Source organism: Poromitra crassiceps (assembly GCF_964638095.1).
Source record: "Poromitra crassiceps genome assembly, chromosome: 3".
In the NCBI taxonomy this organism is placed as follows: domain Eukaryota; kingdom Metazoa; phylum Chordata; class Actinopteri; order Beryciformes; family Melamphaidae; genus Poromitra; species Poromitra crassiceps.
Genome location: NC_139625.1, coordinates 74767487 through 74792749, shown reverse-complemented (window position 1 = coordinate 74792749; position 25263 = coordinate 74767487). Strand labels below are relative to the sequence as shown.

The following is a 25263-nucleotide window of genomic DNA, read 5'->3' as shown; positions in this document are numbered from 1 at the left end:
TCGCCTTTTTCACTTCCCACCCAATTCCCCCCAAAAAAGTGTCTAAAAGGCAGGAAGTAACACAGGTGCAAGCAGAACATTAATGAGGGTTTCCAACTTCCTATCCATTTGGTGATCCAGGCCCTCGTTACTGTTTTGCTTGGGTGCAAAGTGAAAAAGGCTTATGAGGCCTGCACTTCAGGAGTGCCACATGTCTGTCACCACTGTGACTGATGGTGCAAGACAACATTTATATTAAAAAGTAATTTAATTGTCGTAAGCTTTCAATATCCAAGCTTTTGTCTTAATCCTTATTTCATAATGTAGAAATGCTCTGACTGGTCGCTGTTACTGGGAGGTCGAGTGGGAAGGATGGGCTCAAATAGGAGTGACTTACAGAGGAATCAGCAGGATAAGTGATGACTGTGAGCTTGGAGGGAATGAAAAGTCCTGGAGTCTGACCGGCTATGATGCTGGTTACGCTGCCTGCCACAATAACAGTAGAACAGTCATACCTTCCCCCTCCTCCTCTGGCAGAGTCGCAGTATATCTGGACTGGCCTGGTGGCTCTCTGTCCTTCTACACAGTTTCCTCTGACACACTGCTCCACATCCACACCTTCCACTCCACATTTACTGAACCATTCTACCCTGGGTTTGGGTTTTGGGCGGTTCCTGATAAGATTTGGATGACTAGGCTAAAAAAGTCACTTTCTCCATCATCACATATCTTTCATGATTCTGTTTTCACGTTCATGTGGTGGTTCAGAGATGTCTGAAGATACTGCGGAAGCCCGAAGGTTACATGCACAAGCGCACGCACACACACACACACACACACACACACACACACACACACACACACACACACACACACACACACACACACACACACACACACACACACACACACACACACACACACACACACACACACACACACACACACACACACACACACACACACACACACCTCACACAAACGACAGCAGCCCTGTTTTCAGCTTGACCACTGTATTTTTTCAGTTTATCTCATTGATTTAGTAAAGATTTCATGTGAGGATGTAAACATGACAATCTCCCAAATTTGAGTGGAAAAGCATATTGATAATCAATAGTTACAGTCCAAAAGTTCAGTTGTGATAATCAGGGGTACAGCTTGAAAAAGACTTTGCAATCCATACAATACTAACAAAATAACATCTCTGGCATAATTTCCTCCAAATTCACAATAAGAGTCTTCTTACTTTTACAAAATTCTACTTTAAAAAAATCCACTGGTTTCCAACCAATCACTTCTTCTTCTTCGTCTTGTTTTTGCCATCCTTGCTCTTCTTCGGCCCTCTGCCTGTCTTGTCTTTGCCCTTTCTCTTTCCCTTCATCGCTTCTTCTTCTATGGTTTTGGCGACCCGCGCCTTCCTCTTGCCCAGCGGTGTCTTGCTGTACCACATCTGCACACGTGCACACACACACACACACACACACACACACACACACACACACACACACACACACACACACACACACACACACACACACACACACACACACACACACACACACACACACACACACACACACACACACACACACACACACACACACACACACACACACACACACACACACACACACACACACACACACACACACGAGTTTTAGACTGCAGAGGAAGAACACCCTCTGGCGGCTGTTCAGAGGCAATGCTGTCCTACAGAGAGAGAGTAACTCCTTTCTATGTGTTTTCAAAGTCAAAAGATCGATTTAACATCTCTGAAAATTACACCCATTAATTATACACTATTAAATAGCCTAATATGCAGTCCACTTCTATGGCAAATATGCTGTTATTGGAGCAGGAGCTAAATTGGAAGACATTTTTCTCAGGACAGGATGATGAATCAGTATCAAGGATTATTTAACTGAAAGATGGTTTAAAAGCCCTTATGGGAGAAGTCTCCCTCTACACCTTCTTTTCAGCTGTGGCTGACAGACATGATCTCGGTTATACGTATGGAGAGGCTCCGGTTTTTGAGGACAAATTCTCTTGGGAAGTTCTTGGTTATCTGGGACCCGTTTCTGGCCTATTTGGATGAGGTTAATAGCGGTACGTGACTTGCATAACAGACTTCTCATGGACCCTTTGCGTGGGATCCCACACACATCCCTTGCAGGCACATGGGGACCTTACGTGGCTGGTAGTGCCAAGCTGTAGTATTGGAATGTGAACTATGTTTGTTTGTTTTTTCTTTCTCTGTCTGAGCCTTTTGTGTTGTTTCTGTTTTACGTTTTGAATATTGCAAAAAACAAACAAAAAAAACCCAACAACCTTAGGCTATGGGATAGACTTTTTTTCTTTATTTAATCCTAATCTATTCCATTTGATTCTACTCTGTCCAGTCTTGTGAAGTCTAGTATGCAGTCATTTGCATGTGGTGATCCTTTTGAAAAAGACTACATGGAAATAAAAACTAATGAAAAATCCCCCAAATCCCCAATTCTGTCATTTAATGTCCACATTCATTCAGAACAATTCACTGTAAATGTAATTGCAAAATATCTGTCGACAGATGCAGATTACAAATGTATTTTGTAATCTCATGATTACATGATTGATTAAGAAGAGAAAATAAACACTTTTGTATGTGACTTCTTGCCCATCATTTGTAATTGGAGGCTCTGGGCACGCTGCCAATTTATATGAGATTTATTCCTCCAAATAAAAGTGTAGAGCAACTGATGAAGAGCGGAGCAGGAGGTGATGGCATCTTACTGATGTAAACTGTCTATGTGACTTGGTGATGTTGTTAAACGTCATTTCTCTCCTGGTTTATTCTATTTGTTATTTTATTTTTACCTCATAACGTGTAGGAAGGAACTATTTTCTTTTCGACCAAGCTACACCGACCAACTGTAAATGCTTACTTTCTTTTTTTCCCCATTTTTTATCCCCCATTAGTGCTAATCCAATTTATTTATCCTGGTTGCTACTCCACCCTCTGCCGATCTGGGGAGAGCCGAAACTGACTCCATGTTTCCTCCGAGACATGGGCAGTTAGCCAGCCGCTTCTTTTCACCTGACAGAGGAAGCTTCACCCACGTGGAAGGTTCACGCTATTCCAACCAGTTCCCCTCCCTCTGAACAGGCGCCCTTAACGACCAGAGGAGGAACCACATTAGCAACCATGATATTGCATGTTTTTGTGAAGGGGGTTCCTAAATGAAGGAAGCCCCCAGGGGGCACGGGGAGAACATGCAAACTCCACACAGAAAGGCCCTTTTTGCCGACCCCACCCGGGCGGTGGGCACTCGAGGACATGCGGACGGACACGCATTCCTTCAGCGTTCACAGCGTCCCAGGTGGGAATCGAACCCAGGACCTTCGAGCTATGAGGCGACAGCGCTTACCACTGCACCACCGTACCTCCACATGCTTACTTCTGCACGGTGACACGTTGGCGGGTGTAGTTTAGTTTGGTCGAAAGAAAATAGTTCCTACATGAAACTGCTAGCGGTGTCACGATTATACTCCAAATCCACGATTCCATTTGACTTAAGGTCACGAGTTCATTTTCGATTAAACCCTTTTTTCTCAGCACAGACGGATGCCATTGCTAGACTATTGAGTTGTAAAAATCAAGACTAAAAGATTATATTCAGGGCTTAAACCCTGAAAGAAAGACCCTGGTGACGCCACTAGCATGATGATTGTCCAGTTCTGTTGTTTCTCCATGCAACTGCAGCTGAAACACATTGACTCTTTAACTTTAACCCTTCCAACCCGTCATGCAGCGGCCATACGAAGCGTGCTCACAGACCTTGAAGGCCTCCTCCTCCTCCCTGAACACGGGGTCCAGTCTGGCCAGCGGAGGGACGAACTCGGAGGCGGAGAGGGGCTTGTGTGCGAGCCGGGTCAGCCTGCGGGGGTGGAGCACGAAGCGCACGGCCTGCTGGATGTGACCCGGGGTGTACCCATCTGTGATCTTAGCCAGGGAGCTCAGGTCCAAACCGGGCCCAGGTTCCACCCCCACACCACGCAACAGCTCCCTCCACAGGACTGCAGGAGACAGACAACAAACAGCCTGCATTATACAGCTGATTAGAGGGTTATATTCCATCCACTCACTGCAGCAGCTGATAGTGGGATCTCTCTCTGGGAACCCCCCCCCCCCTCCCACCCCCAATAAGGTAATAAGTATAGAAGGTGTGATTTTCATTTATTGTTTTCCAGTGGGCAATGTGAATCCTGTGATTAAGGGCTATACAAATAAACTTGACTTAACTTTACTGATTAGTACCAAGTACCAAAAATGAAGCCAAGGTAGAAGTGCTAAACACTGCACTTCCTTGAATGGCTACTTGAGGCTGGCTCCAAAAGCGAGTCATTCCCCATAAACCCCCATGTTAAACTGCCCAACTTTACAACAGAGATAAACATGTTTCACCAATGATGACAACTGTACGGGGGTTGAATTTTTATATAACTCATAATGTCTATGGCTGAAAAAAGAAGTTTGATTGTATAGAAGTCAATGGGAAAATGACCCGACTTAGTAAACACTTTCCTAATGAGTTCATGGTCTCAGTTGCTAGTTTCAAGTCTTCTTCATACAGCATGATGTTCATTTTGTAAATTATGGTCCCATTTACATTAAAATAAACGATAAAGCAGACTATGCTTTGGGGCATGATTGACCACACTGTCCAGTCATCACGCAGCTCCCTGATCATGAACCAATAGCAGTAACATAGCCAGTGCATGTGAGAAAGAATTGTTTCAATTGTTGTGTCTAAAACATAAAGAGCCTAGTCTTCTACCTGCTCTTATATTACACAGCTACTTAGCTACTCAATCAATCAATAGTTTTGAAAGGAGAGGCCCTTTCCTTGTTGAATTTAATTATTGAATTTAATTAAATTACTGTTACAAAATACTGAGGATGTGTCAACTTTTCATAAGACACTTGCATTGCAATGTGTATTTAATTTCACAAAGCAGCCTCTCCCCTCTGTGTGTGTCTCTGTCCTACCCAGCCTGGAGGCGTAGTCCGGTCTGGGGATGAGGACGATCTTCCGGTAGACTTTACAGAAGGGTTTGAGCTCGGCGTCAAACGGCCTGCGGCTCGTCCCGAGGACCAGGACTCGATCCTCCGGCTTCAGGGTCTTCAGAGCCTTGGCCAGGTCCTTCTTCAGCCTCTTGGGCTCCATCTGGGAGAAGAGGGATGGACACCATGAGAGAGAGAGAGAGAGAGAGATAGAAAGAGAGAGAGAGAGAGAGAGAGGGAGAGAGAGAGAGCCGCCACAAGAGGGGAGCACAGGCTCAGTTATAAACTGTGATCTGACACCTTCAGCTGATACAAGCATGTGACCAGATACCAGGCACTTTTTAGTTTATTCATTTCAGAATATGAGCGAAAATAATGATACAGCCTTAACTTTTTACTTCTCTAGAGAATGGACAGAATAATCCACAAAATTGAGTATAACAAAAGTCGCAATGAACAAAACTAATAGTCTATGAGGAACCAATGCAACACGCCTTTTTCTTAATTTGCACACACTGTAAAAGGTGAATGTCTGTATGTAAAGTGATGTCGTCTGTCTACAGACTCTGGATCTGAACAATCCTGGACTGAAGAGTTTTATTGAAAAATTGGATCTCCGCCAGATGAAAAATGTGACGCCAAAACATCTGCTTGCATTAAAAATTATTTTATTGTTTTTCCCAGTAATGAATAGTGTAACAAATCACTATTTTTAATTTCAGTAAACAATTAACCTTCATAATTTTTGTCATCACCCCTTCTGATTTGTTTTTGTCTAAACGTATTGATAACTAACATTTTCATGTGACAAATAGGAGAAAATTGAGAGTCCAAATCATGGAATCCATTTCAGAGTTAACCCTTGTTTTCCTAATATTCTGAAGCAGTGTGGTCCATCCTCACCTCTTTCTCACTCTTTGGGACTTTCTTGTAGAAGGTTTTCTCTGCGTCTCCGATCCAGATCACTGACGGCTGCAGCTGGCGAGCCACCTGCCACAGGAAAACATACACACACATGCACGCACGCACGCACGCACACGCACACACACACAGACACACACACACACACACACACACACACACACACGTGCACGTCACATGGAGACTCCCCGACAGATAGGGAGACAGATGTACAAATAACACCCAGGATCTGCCAAACCGTCCCACCCACCCAAACACAGACCCACCCACACACACACACACACACACACACACACAGTCCAGAGAGGAAACTTCAAGGGGAAGCAAGGAAGTGGGTGACAGCTATGTGCAGAGGCAAGCAAACTGACACCCACACATCTGCGCCCCCACACCCACACACAGACCCCCCCCCCCCCACCCCCCACACCCGCACCCGCACCCGCACCCACACACACACACACACACACACACACACACACAGTCAGCTGGGACATTCACATGATAACAAAGCCCTACATGTCATTATTAGTTGACTGGGGAAACAAGCTGCTGAGCACAGCCTTCTGCAACAATGTTTCAAAGCTGCAGGCGAATGGAGCAAATCAGGTCCAGCTTGGCAAAAATCTCATTGTCGATAAATTCGTTCAAAGAGCAACACAAGTAGCGGATGTGATAGATAAAATTATTACATTCCCTCAAATAATGCCTACCCCACACTACAGGATAATTTGCAAGATTATGGCCAAGATTCCCCCCTCCCGATTTTCTCGGGGGTGCTCCAGATTTGAGGCGCGTCGGGCAGATAATCTTCCCAAATGATCCTGTAGTGTGTGGGGTTCAAAGATTCACAATCGGGAAGACTGCCTCTTCCCGATTGTGAGTCGGGCATATCTAACATGTTAGATATTTACAACCCGACAGGCGATTGCATCTTGAGCAGAGAGCCAATAGTAGCTGCGTTTCCATTAGTTTTTCGCAAAATAATCTGGTCCGCGTTCGCCCGCAGCCCGGCACAGAAACAAAGAACGAGGAAATTGTCATCGAGGTGAAATACCCGTGCGTCTTTGAACGGGACGGAAAACTAATGCTATACTGCAAAGCATGTAGCCTACAACAAGCGCTTAGGTCTCAGCTTCCCGCATCGGCGAGTGTCCCCACGGAAAAGTGAGTCAAATCAGCAGACGCGCCCCTCCACAAGGCAGACGGTTTTCGCCTGGCCGTGCACAGTAGGCCTACACCCCGAATGGACGCGGCTGTCCGCGCAAATATTAGTTAAACAAATCCTTTCAGTGCAAATGCATTATAAAAACAAAAAATAAGATTTGTTTAGAAAACGAAATGACACAAATGTATTATTATTATTATTATTATTATTATTATTATCATTATTACTACTACACCCGGTGCGCACACTGAATAGGCATTTTAAAAGTTAACGTCGAGCCCTGCTTCCAAGGTGAATCTTCAGCATAATCTTCTAGTGTGTGGGGTTGCGTTTGAACAGACGCGATTGTGTGTGTGTCCCAAGATTGAAATGTTAAAAAATCGGCTCTCTCTGTCCTGTAGTGTGTGGGCTCTCAAGATTTTTATAATCTTCAAGGATTTGAAAATCCTGTAGTGTGGGGTAGGCATAAGTCGTCAAACGAGTGTTATTTATTGTGACAAGCAACTTTTTTTCCCAGCGTCGGAGTTTTAACAAGGAAATGCACAAGCTGCAACAATCAGTCATGTTCTAGACCGGATCTTGCACCCCTAATTATTTTACAGCGCGGCATTCAAAAATAAGGTGGATAGTATCTCTGTAGCAGCAGTGTGAAGTATCTGGCATCTATAGTATCTCTGTAGCAGCAGTGTGAAGTATCTGGCATCTATAGTATCTCTGTAGCAGCAGTGTGAAGTATCCGGCATCTATAGTATCTCTGTAGCAGCAGTGTGAAGTATCTGGCATCTATAGTATCTCTGTAGCAGCAGTGTGAAGTATCTGGCATCTATAGTATCTCTGTAGCAGCAGTGTGAAGTATCCGGCATCTATAGTATCTCTGTAGCAGCAGTGTGAAGTATCCGGCATCTATAGTATCTCTGTAGCAGCAATGTGAAGTATCCGGCATCTATAGTATCTCTGTAGCAGCAATGTGAAGTATCCAGCATCTATAGTATCTCTGTAGCAGCAGTGTGAAGTATCCGGCATCTATAGTATCTCTGTAGCAGCAGTGTGAAGTATCCGGCATCTATAGTATCTCTGTAGCAGCAATGTGAAGTATCCGGCATCTATAGTATCTCTGTAGCAGCAGTGTGAAGTATCTGGCATCTATAGTATCTCTGTAGCAGCAGTGTGAAGTATCCGGCATCTATAGTATCTCTGTAGCAGCAGTGTGAAGTATCTGGCATCTATAGTATCTCTGTAGCAGCAGTGTGAAGTATCTGGCATCTATAGTATCTCTGTAGCAGCAGTGTGAAGTATCCGGCATCTATAGTATCTCTGTAGCAGCAGTGTGAAGTATCTGGCATCTATAGTATCTCTGTAGCAGCAGTGTGAAGTATCCGGCATCTATAGTATCTCTGTAGCAGCAGTGTGAAGTATCCGGCATCTATAGTATCTCTGTAGCAGCAGTGTGAAGTATCTGGCATCTATAGTATCTCTGTAGCAGCAGTGTGAAGTATCTGGCATCTATAGTATCTCTGTAGCAGCAGTGTGAAGTATCCGGCATCTATAGTATCTCTGTAGCAGCAGTGTGAAGTATCCGGCATCTATAGTATCTCTGTAGCAGCAGTGTGAAGTATCTGGCATCTATAGTATCTCTGTAGCAGCAGTGTGAAGTATCCGGCATCTATAGTATCTCTGTAGCAGCAGTGTGAAGTATCCGGCATCTATAGTATCTCTGTAGCAGCAGTGTGAAGTATCCGGCATCTATAGTATCTCTGTAGCAGCAATGTGAAGTATCCGGCATCTATAGTATCTCTGTAGCAGCAGTGTGAAGTATCCGGCATCTATAGTATCTCTGTAGCAGCAGTGTGAAGTATCCGGCATCTATAGTATCTCTGTAGCAGCAATGTGAAGTATCCGGCATCTATAGTATCTCTGTAGCAGCAATGTGAAGTATCCAGCATCTATAGTATCTCTGTAGCAGCAGTGTGAAGTATCCGGCATCTATAGTATCTCTGTAGCAGCAGTGTGAAGTATCCGGCATCTATAGTATCTCTGTAGCAGCAATGTGAAGTATCCGGCATCTATAGTATCTCTGTAGCAGCAGTGTGAAGTATCCGGCATCTATAGTATCTCTGTAGCAGCAGTGTGAAGTATCCGGCATCTATAGTATCTCTGTAGCAGCAATGTGAAGTATCCGGCATCTATAGTATCTCTGTAGCAGCAATGTGAAGTATCTGGCATCTATAGTATCTCTGTAGCAGCAGTGTGAAGTATCCGGCATCTATAGTATCTCTGTAGCAGCAGTGTGAAGTATCCGGCATCTATAGTATCTCTGTAGCAGCAATGTGAAGTATCTGGCATCTATAGTATCTCTGTAGCAGCAATGTGAAGTATCCGGCATCTATAGTATCTCTGTAGCAGCAGTGTGAAGTATCTGGCATCTATAGTATCTCTGTAGCAGCAGTGTGAAGTATCCGGCATCTATAGTATCTCTGTAGCAGCAATGTGAAGTATCTGGCATCTATAGTATCTCTGTAGCAGCAGTGTGAAGTATCTGGCATCTATAGTATCTCTGTAGCAGCAGTGTGAAGTATCCGGCATCTATAGTATCTCTGTAGCAGCAATGTGAAGTATCTGGCATCTATAGTATCTCTGTAGCAGCAGTGTGAAGTATCCGGCATCTATAGTATCTCTGTAGCAGCAATGTGAAGTATCTGGCATCTATAGTATCTCTGTAGCAGCAGTGTGAAGTATCCGGCATCTATAGTATCTCTGTAGCAGCAATGTGAAGTATCCGGCATCTATAGTATCTCTGTAGCAGCAATGTGAAGTATCTGGCATCTATAGTATCTCTGTAGCAGCAGTGTGAAGTATCCGGCATCTATAGTATCTCTGTAGCAGCAATGTGAAGTATCTGGCATCTATAGTATCTCTGTAGCAGCAGTGTGAAGTATCCGGTATCTATAGTATCTCTGTAGCAGCAATGTGAAGTATCTGGCATCTATAGTATCTCTGTAGCAGCAATGTGAAGTATCTGGCATCTATAGTATCTCTGTAGCAGCAGTGTGAAGTATCCGGCATCTATAGTATCTCTGTAGCAGCAATGTGAAGTATCTGGCATCTATAGTATCTCTGTAGCAGCAATGTGAAGTATCTGGCATCTATAGTATCTCTGTAGCAGCAGTGTGAAGTATCTGGCATCTATAGTATCTCTGTAGCAGCAATGTGAAGTATCTGGCATCTATAGTATCTCTGTAGCAGCAATGTGAAGTATCTGGCATCTATAGTATCTCTGTAGCAGCAGTGTGAAGTATCCGGCATCTATACGAGGGATCAGCCTGACGTCACAACAGCAAAACACCCTGAACCGCAGCAGTTAACTAGTATGAGTTTTGCCAAACAAACGTTAATATCTCAAAAACTATACATGACATTGCTTATATTTGGACATTCTGAGTGAGAGCAGAAGTAGCTCAAGAGTTTGATGTATAATATGCACAACGTTTTAAAGTTGGGTGAACTGTCGCAGTTTTTAAATTTTACACCACACTGCTGGGGCTAGAGAGAGCACTCAAGGCTCGCTCCATAGGGTTCCATTGCCGTTTCCACCCAGTGACGCGGTTTGTTTACAAAAATGCTGCTCAGCTGATCCCTCGTATAGTATCTCTGTAGCAGCAATGTGCAGACAGATAGAAAGCAACACCCACACCCAAACAACAAATCAAGAAGCTATGCTCTTCTTTGTCTTGTTCTGAAATGAAGTGAAAATGGACAATCTTTGATTACAATACATTAATTACACAGTAATGACCGGAAATAACTAAGTAAAGTGAGAGTAAAATGATGTAATTATAGCATCAGAGTGACTGGGAAATACTGAGTAATGAATAGTCATGAATTTAGTCTCCATTTTTGTCCCTCAGCCTCATCACTGTGGTGTCAATCAAACAGTGTGGGCGGAGCTTGGGTTCTCTGTTGCTGCACTTTGAGTTCAGTCATGGTGGCTCCCACTGCTCCTGCTCACTACCCAGTTAGTTAGGAGCAAAATGGGCATTTCAATATGAAGAAGGAGGGAGAGATGTAGAGAGGAAGAAGGAGGGAGAGATGTAGAGAGGAAGGAGGAGGGAGAGATGTAGAGAGGAAGGAGGAGGGAGAGATGTAGAGAGGAAGAAGGAGGGAGAGATGTAGAGAGGAAGGAGGAGGGAGAGATGTAGAGAGGAAGGAGGAGGGAGAGATGTAGAGAGGAAGAAGGAGGGAGAGATGTAGAGAGGAAGGAGGAGGGAGAGATGTAGAGAGGAAGGAGGAGGGAGAGATGTAGAGAGAAATGAGGAGGGAGAAAACAACAATAACAACATCCATAGCTGTGTGTGCACTGAAAGCCTGTGTTAAAGTCCCTGGAAACCAAAATCCACAAAAACCTTCTAACTATTAACACATTCACTGCCAGCCATTTTTTTTTACTGTAGGTAGCTTCTGCCAGAGGTTTTTTTTGAGGATTCTGGCTCATCTTTCAAGACCCGAGGATTCTTTTCTGCTAAGATTTTGTGAACACAAAATATCTCAAAAGAACTAATAGAATGTGTGCTTTCTCTGTCTAAAAGAGTTAGTTTGTAGAGTTAGTAGTTATGTAGGCATTAGCACTTGAATACAGCATGGTTTCAGCGTCTGAAAATTTAAGCTGAGATAAATAGCTTTTTGTGAAATTCGATAGAACAGTCACTTTAACCATTCATTTTTGGCATCAGTAAGACGTCAGACATCTAAACAATAGTTTTGAACAGTAATTTCCTCCATAACAGCAGGAAACACCCCTCTCCTTCAAACTCCTCCCTCCGTGTGTGTTCTTCTTGGCTGCAGCGGGCGTGTCACAAGCTCGTTTCTGCTGCTGCTGTAACCTCGCGTCACCAGGCTCACTGCTTCTGCTGCTGCTGCCTGTCTGCTGGCGGCCGCTGGGCAAGTCTGGATGGGCTCGCTCGTTTCTTGTGGTTTCGGTTGAGAGCTTTGATGAAGCTTTTGCGATTCTGGTCTTATTTATGCTGCGTGTTTCAAAGTGTGTTCCACCCGTAATCTATTATGCAAATTTGCAATCGCGCACCGCCAGCAATCAGCGCGAAAACGAAAGCGTTTTCGCCAATCCATTTTCATGAGAATGGCTTCCTCACACTGCTTTTTGCTTGCCTTCCTCTAGTCTGGAGAGCACTGTCGCCACTTAGTGGGTCGGTGGAATGGGTTGTACACGTTCGGTGGCTCCAATATTTTTATAGGAGACGTGGGGGGCGTTGATCAACGTCCCACCGTCAATTTTTTTTTTTTTTTTTTTTTGACGACTCAACTCGTCATTGGCAGTCAACCGTTGGATTTTTTTTGACGACTCAACTCGCCATTGGCAGTGAACGTGTTAAATTTAGGGTCTTATGTGAGTAATTGTGTGCCTCAGAAAAGAGAGAGAATTACTTTCAACCCTAACCCCAAAAATCGACACTTTTCTACAAGGTCTGGATTTCCATTTCCTCATTGAAGAGAGCGGAGTGCGCAGTGCTAAAATGCATGATCTTATCATGTCATAAGATTTAATCGAATCACACACACGCATGCACGCACACGCGCACACACACACACTGACACACACACAGTAGCGCTGTGCACTCGCAGCGGAGCGGCGAGTGTGTTCGCCGAGCAACGCGCGAACACACACACACACACACACACACACACACACACTCCATCTCTCTTTCCTTCTCTCTCTCTCTCTCTCTCTCTCCGTTAACGGAGAGAGAGGTCTCCTCCGAGCAGTCTCCTCCGAGAGAGAGAGAGAGAGAGAGAGGAACTGACCTGCAGCAGACGGGACACGCCCACAGTCCGCGGGAGAAAATACACTCTAAAATCTAATTGATTGTCATGACTTTTGCCATGACTGTCAAACCTAAATTTATATACTTTGCGACGTTCATCATCGTTCAAATTTGGCTGGTGGCTTAATAACATAGGTTCCTGTGATGTGATGTGATGAACTCAAAATGCTAAATAATAAAAAAATATTTCTGGTTTCCAGGGACTTTAAGTGTTTTCAGTTAGAAAGTGAACATTAGATTGTCTCTCTTGTGTTTCAGACAGAAAGTGCAGTGCTGCTTGTAGCAGAAGAGCACTAAGCAGGGCGAGTGTGGAGGTTTGTCCCAGCAGCGGGCAGGACGTCCTGTCCCGTCTTGTCCAGTCCGGACACGTTTCTTAATCCCACAATGCACTTAGAGAGGTGCTGACAGACGGCTCGGCTCGGCACGGGACATTGTGTCCAAAACACCACAGAGTTCTGCCCTGTTTACCTTTCAAACCAACCAACCAGCTGCATCGAGAGGTGAGCGAGCACGACTGATCTGCACCCACGCACGCACGCACACGCACAAACGCACACACACAAACCCCCACCCACACCCCCCCCCCCCCCCCACACACACACACCCCCACACACACCCACACAGCTTCCCGGTGAGTCAGGAGGTGAAGAATGGCCCAGTGGAGGAGCAGTGGCTGTGTGGAGCAGATAGCATGTGATAAGCAGCCAGCATCCTGGTTGCCTGCTCCTCACACCTCGCTCTCTGCTCGGCCTCCTCTGATAACATTGTGCAGCTTTTCTGCACATTTAGAAGATAATCTGTAGGTCTTATTCAGTCAGGCTGCTTCCAGAAGAATGACACGCCAGGCTGCTGTAAACATGTGACCTGTACAGTCAGGTCATGTGATATGGAGGGACGTGTGTTGTTGGTGCTTGTTGTACCAATACAGTATATACGTTTTGGTCTAACATCACTACCAGTTTTGTGTTCAAATTCAAGCTGTTTGATGGGCCTCCAGGTAGACAGTGCAGCAGTAGATTCCCTGCCTACCAACACTGCAGCTGGGAAGGTCAGTTCAGTTATGTTTATAGCCCCTTATCGCACAAGAAGCATGTCTCACAGGGCTTATAGCATCATCACAGACAGTATACTACATCATATTTACATACATCATATACATTCTAGACATTTTGATCCTCCCACACACTATGTCCTGCCGGTGAAACCCCTCGCTGTCAGGTGAAAAGAAGCGGCTGGTGAGTGCACATGTATTGGAGGAAGCATGTAGTAGTCTACAACTCTCCCCGGATCGGCAGAGAGGGTGGAGCAACAACCGAGACAGCTTGGCACGGGGAACTGGCCAAGTACAATTGGGGATAAAGAAAGAAAGAAAGAAAGAAAGAAAGAAAGAAAGAAAGAAAGAAAGAAAGAAAGAAAGAAAGAAAGAAAGAAAGAAAGAAAGAAAAAAAGAATACAGTTCCAGCATCTCGCCCACCTTGAACACCAGGTGCAGCAGGTACTGGAGCCCGGGGCGTCCGGGGTATTTTCCCGTCAGGTTGTTGGGGGAGAGGTTGAAGAGGTTGGCTCCGGTCTCCGTGCACACGGCGTGGACCAGCATCTTCTTCCCCACGCCGGCTGGCCCGGCCAGCAGCATGGCCTTCACCACTGGGGCTTTCTCATGGACTGCCTGGGAGCCTGCAAGCAGACACAGACACATCGTTTCTCCTCTTTGTTTAACGCATCGACCGTCTACAAATATGGACAGAGTCAGCGTGATGTCATCCATTGGTTTTTGGACTCCTCTTTTGAAGCCTAGTGTCACCATCTTGGGGTTCTTGCGCAGCTCGAGCGAGACGGCACGAGACCAGCCTACCAGGTGTTTCCCAGAGCCACAGCTCCGCCTGCTATTGGTCGGTGATCAGCAAGCTGCATGATCACTGGACAGGCGACCTGTCAAATCATGCCCAAAACATAGGCTTTTATATCATCGATTTTGAAAGGTGAAATTAGCTAGACCAAACCTGTTTTTTTTTGTTTTTTTACCAGGCTGTAAACATGTTGTAAAGACTTTAACATGGGGTTGAATGGTGGACCATCTCACTGCACTGGCAGATCATTTTACCGCTTTCAGCAAATGTGACCCCCCCCCCCCCCCGAAATGTAACTTGTTTCAGGAAATGTACTTGATACAAGTTTCTTGTTTGCAGATTGTTATATGATGATCATCATTGTTATATGATGATTTCTTGAAAGAAGAAGTCTTATTGGCATGAATCAAGTGAAATTTACTGAAAGAGTGGACAGATATTTTTTGTAGTAATCTACAGTAGAAATAATAGAAAATGAGCTGTTGGGATTCAGTAGACATCCACATGCTCTGGATACATGGATCTTAATGGATCATGGATCTCTCTGGGCCCCGACAACCACGACCAGAACTTCAAGCTGTGTGTCACCTACACCAGTGATTCCCAACCAGGGGTAAATACCTCTAGGGCTGCTTGAGCAGCTTGCAGGGGGTAGCCTACATGGAAAGATTTGAGATGAAATTTTATATCCAAAATGATTCCAACTAGAACGACCGCAACGCAGACTTATGCCCCTGCCATTAGTTAATTCTACAGTCCAAATCGCCATTTGAGGCAAATTGGAAGAAATTCCGTCAAGGCGCTCCTGAGATGTTGCGTTGAAGGAGCTTGAAAATTGGGTGTGTGAGGTCACAGTGACCTTGAACTTTGACCACCAAAATGTCCTTGAGTCCAAGTGGACGTTTGAGGCAAATTCGAAGAAATTCCATCAAGACATTCCTGAGATATCGCGTTAACAAGCTTCAAAATGGCATTCGAGAGGTCACAGTGACCTTGACCTTTGATAACCAAAATGGAATCAGTTCATCCTTGCGTCCCAGTCGATGTTTGAGCCAAATCAGAAGAAATTCTATCAAGCCGTTCTTGAGATATTGCGTTAACGAACTTGGGAATGGCGTTCATGAGGTCATAGTGACCTTGAAGTTTGACCACCAAAATGTAATCGGTTCATCCTTGAGTCCAAGTCGATGTTTGAGACAAACATGATGAAATTCCGTCAAGGCATTCCTGAGATATTGCGTTAACAAGCTTGAAAATGGCGTTCGGACGGACGGACGGACAACCCGGATCCATAATGCCTCCGGCCTAGCTATCGCCGGCGGAGGCATAAAAATAACCATCTCCCAAGTCATTTCATAAAGCCCATTGCAAATGGGCGTGCAAGCCCCGCCCCCGGCAGGTGTCAACTGTTACACTACTCTGTGAAGAGGTTGTTCACGCAGGTCAAAACTGCATGCAAACCAGCTAGCAAACATGGATGAATGGCTCAAACGTCCAGTTGCTATATCACTCCAGATTCAGGTTTAGGGGAGCCCAGTGACAAAAGGGGAAAAAAGAGACCAACCACAGTGTTTTGCAAAGAACAGGTATGAGTGAGGGGGTACTATAATGGCATGGCAAAAACAGCTCAAGGGGTACATGAGACAAAAAGGTGTGAGAACCAGTGACCTACACAACACTAGAACACATGGCTCTACCACCATGACACAATAGCTGCGTCACCTCTGGCCAGGCCGAGCTGTATTGTGTGCTCTGTGATCTTAGCTGTGATTAAGTGGAGACTCTGGAAGGCCGCCAGGGAGCAGAGCGTGAGAGCTAAGCCCGTCTGCCAGCTTCCACACCCAGGGACCCAGAGCAGGTGCAGCCCCTCGCCCCAGGAACCCCCTCTGCTCCCTGGGGAAGCCAAGCCGAACACATCCCGGTGTGGAGGTCATTAGGAGACACAATAGCTGGCAGAGGTTTGTCTGTGTGAGAGTTGAGGGAGGATGTTGAGGAGCTGATTGCATCTCTGCTAACAGACTTACACTGAAAAACACAGACTGTATTCACCTTATGTTGCCACCCCCACTTTTTCTCTTCCGTGTAAGACGCAATTGTATTTGTTCTTCTGGTCCAGCGTTAGCCGGCCGGTAAACATCGATAAACTGTAAACTATGAATGAAGTTTTGTCAACATTCAGCAGCTACACTGTGGCCAACTTCAGACATGCTCATAGCGTTACTGCTGCGAGGAACCGATGGCTGTACCCGGTCAGCATTTAACGTTGGTTACAAAAGCATGTCAACAGTGTTTTCTCACAACCATACTATAGTAGGGTTTGACAGATACTAGCTAGTCCGACCGGTCACACAGCCAGCGCACCTCGCTGCTTGTTAAAAATGTCCAAATAGGCGTTATTCTGATAAACTGGTCACATATTTGGAATGTTACGTTCTCATCCGAAAAAATATTAAAACTTTATAACAGTTTGTTTTTTTGCTTGAAAACAGCTTTTTGGCAAGTCTTAAAATGATAAAGGTGGGAGTGATATACTTCCAAGTCTAAAACAGAATAACGATTACAAAATGACTTTATGCAGAAGCATCCTGATATGGGCAAATGATAAGGTGAATAAAGAAATGGACGTAGCCACCGTGACGTCACCCATTGGTTTGTGGTCTCGAGTTTGGCATTTTGACCGTCGCCATCTTGTTTTTTTCATCCAGACCAGCGGTTTGCCACAGAGCCGCAGCACCGCCTGCTATTGGTCCTTAATCAGCGAGCTTTTGTTAAAACAGTGATGCGCTCCTGTACATTTATTGTGCTTGGGGAATTAATGTGATTGAAGAAACTTTCACTTGACTAATTAAGTGAATTGAAAGTAAATACCGTAATGACGCTAGAGGAGAAAGATGCCTTATTATTCAACTTTGTCAAGAACATTCTCAAAATAGGTGAAAGGGATTTGGAGGTGTTTGTCAACACAATGGCTGAATTTTGCTCTTGCTTTAAGAAAATTAACAATAGTTGGACTCAGGAGCCTGTAGGACCTGGTGAGACGTAGGAGGAGCCCGGACAGGGGGCAACCCACAGAGCCGAGTCCCAGCACGTGCCAGAGCCTCCCGGTCCCGGCAGAGTAGTTCTGGAGCAGAGGATTGAGTGGCCCTGTCTTTCCCTAAGAGGGCTGACCGTGGGTAGCTACTGGGACGTAAGTCGGGGCTTGATCAACCCCAGCTGGGTCACCTGGGCGAGGGTGTATGATGTTGCAGTACCCGAAACATCCTATGACCCCAGGGTACATCACTGATGATACGTCCCAGTTGCATCCATGTGATGTTTTTTTCTTTATAGGTAAACCAACTTGTTTAAAAAAAATCTTGACTCAAGCAACACTGTTACTAGTGATCTGAGCTTACATATTTGAAGATTTGATTTTGGAAGCAGAGAAAACATTTTGGCCCATTTGCAGATGTCTCTGCTTATCTTGAGAGAGAGAAAAGATTTTAAGATTGAATACTGTGCGTGCCTGTCCGCATGTCCTCGAGTGCCCACTGCCCGGGTGGGGTCGTCAAAAGGGCCTTTCTGTGTGGAGTTTGCATGTTCTCCCCGTGCCCCCTGGGGTTTTCCTTCATATAGGAACCCCTCACCAAAACATGCAATATCCTGGTCGCTGAAGTGGTGCCTCCTCTGGTCGTTAGGGGCGCCTGTTCGGAGGGAGGGGAACTCGTTGGAATAGCATGATCCTCCCACGTGCTATGTCCTACCGGTGAAGCTTCCCCTGTCAGGTGAAAAGAAGCGGCTGGCTACTGCCCATGTCTCGGAGGAAGCATGGAGCCAGGTTCGGCTCTCCCCAGATCGGCAGAGGGTGGAGCAGCAACCAGCATAAATAAATTAAAATGAGCACTAATGGGGGATAAAAATGGGATAAAAAAAGAATATGGAAAAAAAATATATATATATATATAAAAAGATTGAATACTGAAGACTGGACAGAGACTACATTCCATTTCTTATACAATTAATACAGAGACTGAATGGATATTATCCTACATCAGTGAAGGACAACCTGGAGTCTGAAAGATAAGAAGTGTGGAAAATATGCTATCAAGAGTCTTCCGCTCTTTAATATATAAAATATACTGATCAAGAAATAGTCTTCTGCTCTTTAATATATATAGATAAACATATATAAAATATATATAAAATATGCTGATCAAGAGTCTTCCGCTCTTTAATATATATAGATAAATATATATAAAATATATATAAAATATACTGATCAAGAGTCTTCTGCTCTTTCCTATCCTTGCATGCAAAAGCTAAATCGATGAAACTGCAGACAAATCCCTTCAACTGAATTTATTTTATTTTTCTCTGAGGCAGTCTGTAGGGGGCGATGTTGTCAACGGCAAAGTGACACCAGTCACTTTGAATAAGAGGTGTGATAAGAGAGTCCTGCCCAAGTAAAGGCAGCAGCAATACTTCTGGAAACATCTGGAAACCTTTGAATCTGTCAATATCACTTAATAATTAAGTGAATAAATAAATTAAGTCTTAGGTTATTGCATTTTAATCTAGATCTCATTCTTCTCTGCTGCCATAAGCCCTAACCTCCCTTTATAGACCCATAAACTTAATCTTATCTTATTATTCACACAGTGACTCTGAATCTGGAATAACGTGGAAATGTCAAAATGCAGCTAAACACGAACACAGAAGGAAGTCTTTACTCTGACGTTTCCTTTCATTTGGATCACTTCCACTACGTATCTCCTGTTAGTGTATAAATACTTGATCATATCCTCCTATAGGACATTATTGAGAGTGTGAGCCTCACGGGAGCAATAAGCAGACAAAGGCCACGGTGCGAGTGTCTGAACTGAGGCCAGAGGCTGGTGAGAAACAGGGAGGACGTCCGGGAAAAACAACAACAATGACCTATTGTGACTGATCTGAGAAACGTGCTGATATGAATACACAGCAGCAGGTGTACAAGCCACATGGCCATTCATTTCCACCTGTATACCAGACCTGGGTCCAATACTACTTCAAAATAAGAAAAATAGAAGCCAAGCTCTTATTTTGTGTGTAAAAGCTAAGACCTTTGAACCTTTGCACCCAAGTGGCTTCTGGGTAGTATGGAGGTAAAAGCCTACCACTGTGGAGATCTGGGTTCAACTGGGGGGAATAGCATGATCCTCCCACGCGGTACATCCTGTTGGTGAAACTCCTCGCTGTCAGGTGAAAAGAAGCAGCTGGCACATGTAGGAGGAAGCATGTACTAGTCTTCATCCGAGCATGGGTGTGAGTAGATGAATGTAGATGATGATTGTATGAATGAATGTAGATAATAATTTTCATTTTTGGGTGAACTTATCCTTTAAGTGTTATACCCTAAATAGACCTTTAAATAGTTTCCTAAACTGCCACTCATAATTTTTTCCTATATGATAAACTCCATCCGTCTGACACCTCAAGAGGTTAAAACAAAACAAAAATCCTCAATTGTAAATCCTTTTTACTTATATATCTCCCAATTGAATCCACCTGGTTGCTCACACACAGCTGCTGATTCAGTCCCAAAGATCTTGAAAATCTGTCAGTTGTGTGGGTTGAAGTCGCACAGCACATGTCTCCAGTATTACCAAGCGTTGGTGATACAGTGACTTGGGAGTGGACAGGTGTTGATTGGAGAGCTGTGTGTGTGTGTGTGTGTGTGTGTGTGTGTGTGTGTGTGTGTGTGTGTGTGTGTGTGTGTGTGTGTGTGTGTGTGTGTGTGTGTGTGTGTGTGTGTCTGTGTCCACCCACAGAGTTGATATCACTCTTGGGCGGTGGCTCAGAGTGTTTAATTCTCTCTGATGGGTGTGGGCTGTCAGAAACAGGCTTGTTGACACACACACACACACACACACACACACACACACACACACACACACGCACACACACACATGCACACAATCCGATTCATACTTTTTCCTGTGTTGAGTAATTTTACGTTTTTGAGTATTGAGTAATCACCCCTCCTCGTACTTGATGTTCTGTTATTTTAGGGTCAGGGTTAGGATCATTTATCTCAATGGTTAGGATAGGATAGGAGCTCAAGAGGAACCTTCCCCATGCCTTGGACCAATAATGGCCTATCAGTTACTTTGCAAATCACACCAAAATTATTATCATTTTTTGTGTGGAAGAAAGACAAAACGAGGGTAACATCTTAATGACTTTGGCCTGGGAGTATCCCGTTACTGAAGAGTACGTTTCTCGAAAAATCATCTAACCTGACACCATAAACAATTTGAAAAAGTAAAACCATATACATTCAGGCGGTGTCTCGTCATAGAGGCACGGTTAATATGTCAGCATGGGGGAAATCCTCGCATTTTCCCCCACAGCCACGCACACACACACATTACCGGAAGTAACGAGACCGACTGTATCTATGCTTTCAAAAACTATTGCTGGTATGAAAGTAAAGCATGCACATTATGGGGTTCTTGTGGAAGTTAGGAGTCAGATTTGCTTCCAAATAGTTCCGTTTTTGAGGGTAGAAGCATTTGCATTTTTGAAAAATATTGACCGATGAATTTCAGGCAGGAGCACTTTTCCAAAATAGAAATGTGAATGAAACATTCCACTTTTAGTCAGCAGCACTGTTGCGGCCTGTAGCTGGTAGCAATGATATCTAACACTACTCAGGTCACTCAGTTCATTGAGCGACAATGAAAGTGTTAAGCACGGCCAGGGTCACATACAGTTGAAACGTGGATGAAATATTCATGTGTGACTCTAAGGTTTCGGCTGTGTGTCATCGGCTCTCGGTGCCACGGGCAGGTCAGACGCAGTGTGTTGGTGCCACGGGCAGGTCAGACGCAGTGTGTTGGTGCCACGGGCAGGTCAGACCCAGTGTGTTGGTGCCACGGGCAGGTCAGACGCAGTGTGTTGGTGCCACGGGCAGGTCAGACGCAGTGTGTTGGTGCCACGGGCAGGTCGCAGTGTGTTGGTGCCACGGGCAGGTCAGACGCAGTGTGTTGGTGCCACGGGCAGGTCAGACCCAGTGTGTTGGTGCCACGGGCAGGTCAGACGCAGTGTGTTGGTGCCACGGGCAGGTCAGACCCAGTGTGTTGGTGCCACGGGCAGGTCAGACGCAGTGTGTTGGTGCCACGGGCAGGTCAGACCCAGTGTGTTGGTGCCACGGGCAGGTCAGACCCAGTGTGTTGGTGCCACGGGCAGGTCAGACGCAGTGTGTTGGTGCCACGGGCAGGTCAGACGCAGTGTGTTGGTGCCACGGGCAGGTCAGACGCAGTGTGTTGGTGCCAGATGTTTCTGTTAGTTTAGCTGCCATTTAGGCTCCACCAGACTGAGTCAGGCTCAATTCACAATTCATTCACTCAATTCAGGAGCTGGATTTATCTCCAAATTCACAAGCCGAACTTCTTTTGCCAGAAAAGGCTGGTCTTGTCAGTTTGTGACTGAACTGATCATTTCGTCACTCTGATTGATTTAGTGTTTAGGACAGTTTGCTCATGTTAACTGAGCAGACTCTTCTCAAGCTATAGAGTAGGCTACTGCAGGGATGACATATTTGTGTAGGCTTACCCAGAAGTCCCTGCACTGCTGGTTAGTAGAGGGGAAAGTCAATGGGATTTTTGTATGGGAATTTCGGTTAAATGCATGAAATAAGGTCTGTGGTTAACACAAAACTTTATGAAACAGTGAAGTTTGTGTTCAGCAGGATAATCTTCACAAACGAGGAACACTGTTGTGACTTTTGAAGCGTACATGCGTTTTTTTTAACATGATTTTGAGAAAACGCATTTACGCTTCAAAAGTCATAAAAGTGTTCCTCATTTGTGAAGATTATCCTGCTGAACACAAACTCTGCTGTTTCATAAACTTTTGTTAACCACATTATTTCATGCATTTAATAGAAATTCCCATACAAAATCCCATTTACTTTTACACCTACGAGCCGGAAGCAATGGCAGCCATGTTTTCCGGACTCATTCCTGCGGTCCTCTAAAGACAAGACAGTTGACTGTGTCCTACAGCTGAAGAAACAAATCCACCTCATCACACTATTCACTTTGACTGAGAATGTGACTGGAAGGATCTACAGACCCACCACAACAAGCTGACTCAGCTGCTCTCTGTTTGTAGCCTGATTATAGATTTATATTTGCCACAACCACAAAGGGACCCCTGGAACCTCCTCAAGGAGGACCCCTGGGGTCGCCGGACCCCACTTTGAGAACCACTGCTCTATAGCTTCGGACATAAGAATTGGTTCAGTTGCAGTAATTGTACAGACAGACAGACAGACACAGACAGACAGACAGACAGACAGACAGACAGACACAGACAGATAGGCAGACAGACAGACAGACAGACAGACAGACAGACAGACAGACAGACACAGACAGATAGGCAGACAGACAGTCAGAGACAGACAGACAGACTGGCAGACAGTCCTCACCCAGAGGCAGGATGCCCCAGAGGGCGATGAGCTGACGCACGTCGGACAGAGAGGGCATGGGCTCGATGTCCGCCTGCCGCAGGGTCGATCCCAGGTAGCTGTACTCACCTGCAGGCCACAGAGACAGGGACAAGGGGTCTTGGTTGACATATTCTAAAATATTACAAGACTGAAGTGTGAACTAATGTGGTGCTGCATTCATAACCCCAAGCTGGAAATTCCCATCTGGTAGGCTGTAATTACAACCCCCGTGCGTTCCAGTGATCCAGCTTAACAAAAACAAAAAACAAAAAAAACATGGATGCCTGCAATTGGGCAAAGTGTTTCTTTGCCCAATGTAAAATCCATAAATGACATCGAGTGTGAGAAACTATTTAGATGTTTAACCTTTTACCTTACAATTTGTTTTTCAGGTCATGCAGTGCTGAAAAATTAACCCAAGAGGATTATAAAGATGTTAAACTAGGCTAAATGCAGCGGGTTTCTTACTTGTGATTCTGACTTGAAGCATTCAATTGTAATTTTCATTAAGTCAGATTCTTTTTTCATATACAGTAATATGATCTTTCATCCTTTTTTCTTTTATCACAGTACATTTGATTAAAATTGTGTATGACCATCATGTGCACTATTTGCTGCTGTGATGACCCGATTTCCTCATTTAATGTTTCATCTTGTTTCATCTCATTGTATTCACACAGACAGCTTGACGGACTGACTAACACACACATACAGCTCAATATGTCATCGTACTGACATAGTCATAGGCAGACAAGACAAAAATACAACTACATTAAAACCTGCACACACTTGTCTACCAGCCTTAGAAGGTATCTTCTTATTCCCGTCATCTGGGTAGTCATAGTCCAATCATCTTCATCCTGATGATGTTATACTAATGAAGGACAAATCTCCACACTGCAGCTGTTAAAGTCTTCATTTTCATAGCAGAGAGATGAATGGAGGGTGTGGTCACTGCTTAATGCTTAGAGGATAGAGATGACTGGAGGGTGTGGTCACTGCTTAATGCTTAGAGGATAGAGATGACTGGAGGGTGTGGTCACTGTCTAATGCTTAGAGGATATAGATGACTGGAGGGTGTGGTCACTGCTTAATGCTTAGAGGATAGAGATGACTGGAGGGTGTGGTCACTGCTTAATGCTTAGAGGATAGAGATGACTGGAGGGTGTGGTCACTGTCTAATGCTTAGAGGATATAGATGACTGGAGGGTGTGGTCACTGCTTAATGCTTAGAGGATATAGATGACTGGAGGGTGTGGTCACTGCTTAATGCTTAGAGGATATAGATGAATGGAGGGTGTGGTCACTGCTTAATGCTTAGAGGATAGAGATGACTGGAGGGTGTGGTCACTGCTTAATGCTTAGAGGATAGAGATGACTGGAGGGTGTGGTCACTGCTTAATGCTTAGAGGATAGAGATGACTGGAGGGTGTGGTCACTGCTTAATGCTTAGAGGATAGAGGTGACTGGAGGGTGTGGTCACTGCTTAATGCTTAGAGGATAGAGATGACTGGAGGGTGTGGTCACTGCTTAATGCTTAGAGGAGAGAGATGACTGGAGGGTGTGGTCACTGCTTAATGCTTAGAGGATAGAGGTGACTGGAGGGTGTGGTCACTGCTTAATGCTTAGAGGATAGAGATGACTGGAGGGTGTGGTCACTGCTTAATGCTTAGAGGAGAGAGATGACTGGAGGGTGTGGTCACTGCTTAATGCTTAGAGGAGAGAGATGACTGGAGGGTGTGGTCACTGCTTAATGCTTAGAGGAGAGAGATGACTGGAGGGTGTGGTCACTGCTTAATGCTTAGAGGAGAGAGATGACTGGAGGGTGTGGTCACTGCTTAATGCTTAGAGGAGAGAGATGACTGGAGGGTGTGGTCACTGCTTAATGCTTAGAGGATAGAGATGACTGGAGGGTGTGGTCACTGCTTAATGCTTAGAGGATAGAGATGACTGGAGGGTGTGGTCACTGCTTAATGCTTAGAGGAGAGAGATGACTGGAG

General features: G+C 44.9%; 1 protein-coding gene across 1 annotated transcript in view; it reads right to left on the bottom strand.

Moving 5' to 3' along the window:
- Positions 1-1107: 1107 nt before the first annotated feature.
- Positions 1108-25263, bottom strand: part of drc11 (dynein regulatory complex subunit 11) — a 91094-nt gene continuing 66938 nt past the window's right edge. The window contains exons 14-19 of the mRNA XM_083632842.1: positions 23243-23350; positions 14418-14617; positions 5927-6013; positions 5009-5186; positions 3797-4035; positions 1108-1429 (exon numbers count right to left, since the gene is read on the bottom strand). Coding sequence (XP_083488968.1) covers positions 1271-1429; positions 3797-4035; positions 5009-5186; positions 5927-6013; positions 14418-14617; positions 23243-23350 — 971 coding nt within the window. The 3' untranslated portion in view covers positions 1108-1270. The remainder of the gene's footprint in view (positions 1430-3796; positions 4036-5008; positions 5187-5926; positions 6014-14417; positions 14618-23242; positions 23351-25263) is intronic.